Source organism: Ctenocephalides felis, unplaced genomic scaffold, assembly GCF_003426905.1.
Source record: "Ctenocephalides felis isolate EL2017-DRISC unplaced genomic scaffold, ASM342690v1 CF-g0.4_SCAFFOLD_03572, whole genome shotgun sequence".
NCBI classification, from domain to species: domain Eukaryota; kingdom Metazoa; phylum Arthropoda; class Insecta; order Siphonaptera; family Pulicidae; genus Ctenocephalides; species Ctenocephalides felis.
In genome coordinates, this window is record NW_020539726.1 from 31,349,946 (window position 1) to 31,357,158 (window position 7,213).

The following is a 7,213-nucleotide window of genomic DNA, read 5'->3' on the forward strand; positions in this document are numbered from 1 at the left end:
AATCTTACCACTTCATTACCACAAGGTAAACAAAATTTTGTCGTCAAAAATCGAAAATGGAAATTTTTGGTCCAAAATAATCAATATTATCGGATAATATATCAATATTATCGGAATCTTACGGAAAATTTCATAATTTTCATAAAAGGCATTTTTTGAATTTGTTATATACTCATAATTTTCAAATGTTTGAATTTATCATAAAAATCAAAATTCTCAAAAAAATCTAATATTTTTTTGTGAGTTTTTAAAAATTTTAAATTACGGTACAAGAAGTTACAGCATTCGCTAGTGTATAATTTTTGTAATTCTCCAATTTCCAATAGAAATAAAAATTTTGATTCTCTGATTACTAACAAAAACCCAATTAAATTAATTCCTCACAACCAATTCCCCAAATACAGATATTACGTGTGTCTATGATGAATATGCAAATTTGTTCATTCGTGGAATCAAAACGCTTGTAATATTGTTTGTATTATGGGATGCATTTACCATTTACCATTTGCCATTCACCATCATATACCGATGTATATATGGTATTTAGAGCCTCTGTATATGGTTTCATCTATATGTAAATTCGCGGTATTGGAGTATTTCATTAGAATCGCGAATAAGGGCTACATCATATAAACGCTCAACTATGCTAAATAGTGAGTTATGTTCGCTATTTGTTGAAATAATTTGAACTATGATAATATAAGGACAGATAATTATGAATAGAATTTGATCTCTGAAACCGCTGGACCTGCCTTCCTTCTTGTACCAAGTTATATTTTATTAATTTCCCGTAGGGAAAGTTATAGTAATAGCAAAATAAATCGAAAATGAAAATTTTTGTATATCTTTACGTTTTAAAGGTTTCTGAACATTTTGACATACTTTAAATAAATGGATGTATGAGTGTGTATCTGTGTATGTGTGTGTGTGCGGAAACAAATTTTTGTCGACGATTTGGGCAACACCTATCAACCGATTTAAATAATTCAAAAAACATTCGATTTGTATTGATAAGGAGACGTGCTGATTAGTTTTTGGCAAAGGCAGGTCTAGCCGTTCTGAAGATATGGGACAAAAAGTGCCGAAAACGGTAATTTAGTTTTTAAGAGAACGGAGCGTCCGATTTTAATAATTCAAAAAACACTTTCTTTATATTGACGAAAAGGGGTGTTCAAATTTTTTGAAAGGCATGTCTAGCGATTATGTAGTTACAATAAAAAAAATTTAAAAATGCCTTTTGGCCGAGCAAAATGATCATTAGACATATGCACATCAAATTATCAAATACTTTATAAAGATTTTAATAATGTGCAACCATTTTGTGTTTTTTTTTTTGGGTTCCGTACTAAGTTTTTTTTTTAATATACGTATATGAATCAAACTAATGTAACCGATTTGTTTGATTGAAAATTCATTCGGTTTGTACTTGATCGCGAGGCGTTTTTGCAAAAGGCAATTTTGCTGTTTCGGAGGTAAGGAGCACAAAGGGTGTAAAAACGGTTATGCAGTTTTTGAGAGTACATATCATCCGATTAGATTAATTCAAAAAACATTTTGCTTGAATAGACGTGTGCAAAAAATGCCTTTACAGAAAATTTCGTAATTTTGAAAGCTTTCAGAGAAAAAAATTAAATTATCCAAAATATCAAAGTTTCAAAAAATTCAAATTTTTAAAATTCAAAATTCAAAAAAAACTAGATTGTGGAAAATTTCAAAAAATGTTAAAATTTAAACGATTTCTTACAAAAAGTTGAGAATATTTCGATATTACAGAGAAATCGATTTTTTTTTTTAATTTCCAAATTTTGGAAGAATTTCAAAAAAAAAATCCAAAAAAAATCATACTTCTAAAAAAAACTTCAAAATTTTGACAAAAAATTCTAAATTATCAAAAAAAAAGAACAACTTATAAACATGTATAAAGTTGTTTGTAGAATACGCTCGCTGCCTAATTTAAAAAGTACTTATAAGTTTAGTGTATGTATTTATAATAAATAATATATTTGAAAATATTTAAAACAATTATTGATTATTTTCATTTCTCGAATGTATAATTACGGTACAGGAAGTTCTTGCAATTTGCCTTAAAGCACGGTGTCAATCTATAATATTTTAAATAAGTGTACACCACAAACTAATTGAACATTTAGACCAACATTAATCTATAATTTCATACCAAATTAAACTTTAAACACATTAAACTGCATTTTCCTATAACTCGACTTCTACCATCATACAAGTTACACACATAAGTTATCAAAGTTTTTGGAATTTCGTCTAGTCTGCATTTGCTGTTTCAAAGTAAATACAAGTCAAGAGTCAAATTATGAGTGAAACTTCCCTCTGGAGGTTTTCTAAAGGAGTATATGTACCCTTCCCACTCGGTGCAATATTTCGTGTACAACTTCCAAGGCGTGTTCCCGAAGCGCGAACTTCAAATATAAACTTTGATTTTCTCAAACTGGTTGAAACAGAATTCATGCCGTTTATTCTAAGACTTTCAGAAGAATATGGGAATATGGGAAGTCGCAGTACAAGAAACTGCATAAATTTCAAATTTTAGCAGATACACGTTCAAGTGGATATGGAATGAGATTATGTTACAAAATCTTTTGAACGGTTGCTGAGATTTAAACGCGATGGTAGGTGGAATGATAAGTTTACAATACATTTTATTTTTACTAAAAATACCTAATTATTTTTTATTCATACTAATTATTGCAATTATATACGATAGAGCAAATTTGACTTTTAGCAATTATAATTTATTAAGCTAACATCTATCTAACTATGTTCAGTAAAATTACCAGCTAATTTATTACTGTAACTAGTAGGGTACGATATCGTGCCTTATGACAAATTGCTGGAACTTTTTGTACCCTAATGACATTTACGAGAAATTTCAAATGTTTTCAAATATATAATATATTTATAATAATTTAAATGTATGTATATAATAAATAAACGAAAAGTTGATGCATTTGAAATAAAATATGCCCATTCTAACAATAAGTCCGCTTTATTAGATTCTGTTTATATATATTTCATTCAAACATATAACTAGTTGGTATTGGTATTTAGCCTTGAGGTAAGTTACATGAACTTCCCAATATGTGTTAATAATCGACGTAATCAATAATAAACAAATTAATTTATGAGTGATTAGAAGTATTCCTAGAGGATTTATTACACATAATTGAAAACGAACGAACACGTTAACTCAGAGTATTTTCTAAAAGCAAATTTTTACAAATCAATAATTTTTATAATTGAACCAATTTTCGTAGGACGTTAATGATTTCGTTTGTTCATTAAGACCAAGTAATCTATTATCATTTTCACAACTCCAGGTTAAATCAAATTTGAATTATCGTTATAAAACTATGATAAACTATTTTTCCCAGGACTCTGCTCCTTTATAAAACTGAAATTAATCCTTTACGACATAATTCTTTCCCCGGACGTCATATGAAGCGACATTCGATATTCTCTACGGTAAAAAGGTCATCTTATTAAGTGCTTTTTGCTCGCACAATATGTCGTCGTCGTCTTTCATGCTAAAATATATCATTTTTAATATAATCTAAAGTATATATGAGCTTCGAAATGAATATAAATTGCCTTATAAATAACTTGACAAATTATCGTACTCGAATAGCCTTTTATATAGAGAGAGGAGTGTCTGGATGGAGTGTCGTGGATGCTATTTTAGAACTTTACATCGCTTTTGGGATCATATGTAAAAACCTTGTACTAGATTAATAGTAATATCAATATGAAATTTATATATGGTGATGACAAGACTAGACGTTAGTGTCACTTTGCCTTAAAGCAAGATGCATGGATTTCTCAAGTAATCGACTCAACCAATAAGAATTTAAGCTTTACTATTTAGAAAACATTTTCAACTGTTTATTTCTAGAATACAATTTGCCTTACCATTGCTTTACCTACCTATTGATGAATTGCAAACAAAAATTCATTATACGTTTTTTGTATTATAAACTTTTGTTTGAATGTCTTAAGAAGCAGCCCTTTTTTTCCAATTATAATAAATTTTATGATTCAACTACTTTAAGTAGGTCTCTAATATTGAAAATTTATTTACGCTATGTTTATCATCTAAAACGCCACATTTTTTTTAGCATTTAATTATGAAGAAACAACCCGGCGATCTTTAGCAGAAACTAATCAGCACAGTTCCTCAATGATTTCTTTCGTGCGTTCTCATTTGTTTTTATTTCATTTAAATTTCTTAGAAAAATACTAGGATGAAATATTTTTTACTTGTCTACTAATTACCAAAAAATTGCTGTGCAAATTGTTGTGCAAAACTAATCAACATGACCCTTAATCTAATTTCATGAAACGTTTTTTAACGAATTATTCAAATGGTAGCCTCTTTTGGAAAAAACTCCAATTCAATGTCAAATTTTCTCTCACATTTGTATAAATTGTTTTTATTTTTAATAATTATAAAATCGGATTTTTTGGCGAGAGGATGAACTATTCCTTCAAAAGAAATATTTATTTTGAAAAAAATATGATACAGAATTTAATTTTGAATAATACAAACTTCAAATATGAATGTTGTAATTAGCAAATTTTACAAGTTTTTATAAATTTTATTAAACAAGTATAAGTATCAATTCTAGCTCAAGAAATTCATTAGTATGTAGGTACTTAAGTCTTTAGCAACAGAAATTATGCTCAATTCTTTAATAGTAGAAATTTAGCACCAACATTTAACATGTAAAACTAACAATTAAAATGAGCCTATTATTTTACAATTTTTACTAACAAAATTAAAAAAAAAAATCGATTCTAAATTTAGCAACGAAAATTTAACATGTCATTAAAAATTCAATGCCAAAGCTAGTGATTCAGATGAATTTATTATTTTTGGACTTTTAACAAACAAATATAAATTTATCTTCTTCAAAAGACGAATAACTAACTTTAATACATAAGTTGATCATTTTTGTCAGAAACGTCGTGAAAAATTGTTTTATTTCCATTATTCTAAAACATACTCAGTGACCTCTGATGTTTTTTTTTTTTCATTTTTGTGCCAAGCGATTCAGAATGATTTAATACGTCAAAAAACTATAAAATTGATAAATACAATGATACAAAATTAATGTTGATTATTTTTGGATAGTGTATCAAAAATAATGGCATCTTTTATTACTATACTTTTATAATTATTACTTTTATTATTATATCAATAGAAAATAAGGTAACCCATCGTAGTATCCTCTTTAGTGAAATTTTAATGATAATTTCTCGAGATTTATCCCAAATGTAAAACATTTTTTATTACCTCACAAATGAGTAAAGTATGAAATTCTTTAAAGATACTATTTAAGTGTAGAGGGCAAAGGTGTGTAGACAGCCGTCCATTTAAATCGGTCGACATCGATATCAGGAAATAATCGGCCACGTGTCAATATTTTAATAAATACTTTTAAAAATATTTTTTTTTTAAAATACTTCAATAATGAGTGTTGTTATTTTTGAGTTAGAATCAACAATTCTTCATACAACCTCTAGAATAGCTTACTTATGTTTGGGGTAAAAAGGTAAAAACTTTAACACGGGCAAGATTAAAGCAACAAGATAATAGTAACTAAAAAATAAAATAAGTTTAAAAATGCGATTTTACAAGAGATATATTAAATTAATGTAACTTTGATGTATTTTTCTTACTCGAAGTTTGTATGCAGTATGATCTTTGTAAATTTGAGTAAATATGATACGCAATTTAAATAAAAGGCGTATTTAGCTCATTGCAAAAATTTATATTTCATAGTTGGGTAATTGTATGTTTGATGTGTGTTATTTTATGCTAAAGTTGATTTGGTTTTCATGGTATAAATCCTAAAGTGAAATTGAACCATATTATTAATAACCTTACTCAAATAATTTTGAATAATTTTTCATTTACCAAAAATTGTCACTTTACCAAAAACCTTCACCACCAACCATCTATAAAATTCGAGCTTTATCAAATTTCGACAGCATTGCAATAAAAGCTAATACACCGGCATCGTCATACATTTTGGCCGCCATCAAATCAGTCTGTCTATGAAAGCAACCCCCAGCAGAGATATTAATCTTATCTTCGCCAAAAGGGATGATTCTCCACATCCAACCCGATGTCAACTGTTCGACTCTACTATATAATATGAATCAACGCTCCGAGAAGAGAATATATTCGAGAATTGTCATTTGCGATTGTGGGGGCGTATCTGGAAATCTCTCTTGGAATATATATATATATATATATATATATATATATAATATAAGAATATTATCTAATGTCCTACACAAGTGAGGATCATGGTATCCCCAAGGAACTATGGGTAATCATTTCTCTAAATTAATTTTGCCCGATGGCGATGGTACTAGGAATTTAGCCGCTGAAAGCTTGTTCAGTACGTAATTGTTTGTACTTGGTAAAAGATTAATTAACATATTAAAAATGGAATAAAAAATATGACAATGGTATTGGAACATTTTGGCATGATTGATGCCACGAGTTTACAAAAAAATCTTCACTTTCGTGAGCTGAAATTGTATCTATTAAATTAATAAAACTAACACAATTTTTTACTACTTTAAGTAACTTTAAACTTTACCAATGGAATTATATTTTTTGCACTTTGAGATATTTTAATATAGTTTGTTATAGACACACTAAGAGTGGAAAGAGTCAAGTTGAGATTGCAATAATAAGCAGTCATCAATGGAATTTATTTTGAGATACAGTTTGAGACCATCTGCAAACAATAAATGTGGACAGCTAATAGTTTCAGATATGTTATTAAGGGGCACAACTAGTGTGAAATTTTCAAACAAAAGATTTTCAATTTTTCCATATTTTGATAGGTTATATCTTTAAAAATAACATACCAAAATTTTAAATCGATCTCTTAAATAGTTTTTGAGTTATAGCCATTTGAAGAGTATATATATAGTATATAGTATAACGATCATTTAATCTTTAAACACGTTTTTTTCTCGAAACAACATTTTCCGAATTTGCTGCAGCGATTACTCAAAAAAAAAGATCCGATCATTCCCAATTTTTTACCTGTTCTATATACATTTCTCCGTAAAATAAACTATCGATTTTTATTGGATCAAAATCGAATTTTGGCAGTCCAAAAACGACCAAAATTTTGGGTAAAATTCCACTTTTTTTAAAAAA

At 27.9% G+C, this 7,213-nt stretch overlaps 1 protein-coding gene across 1 annotated transcript in view; it reads right to left on the minus strand.

Annotated features, from left to right (window-relative positions):
- Positions 1–564: 564 nt before the first annotated feature.
- LOC113388365 (lachesin-like) overlaps positions 565–7,213 on the minus strand; it is an 82,922-nt gene continuing 76,273 nt past the window's right edge. The window contains exon 6 of the mRNA XM_026625750.1: positions 565–689. Within this exon, the coding sequence (XP_026481535.1) occupies positions 565–689 (125 nt within the window). The remainder of the gene's footprint in view (positions 690–7,213) is intronic.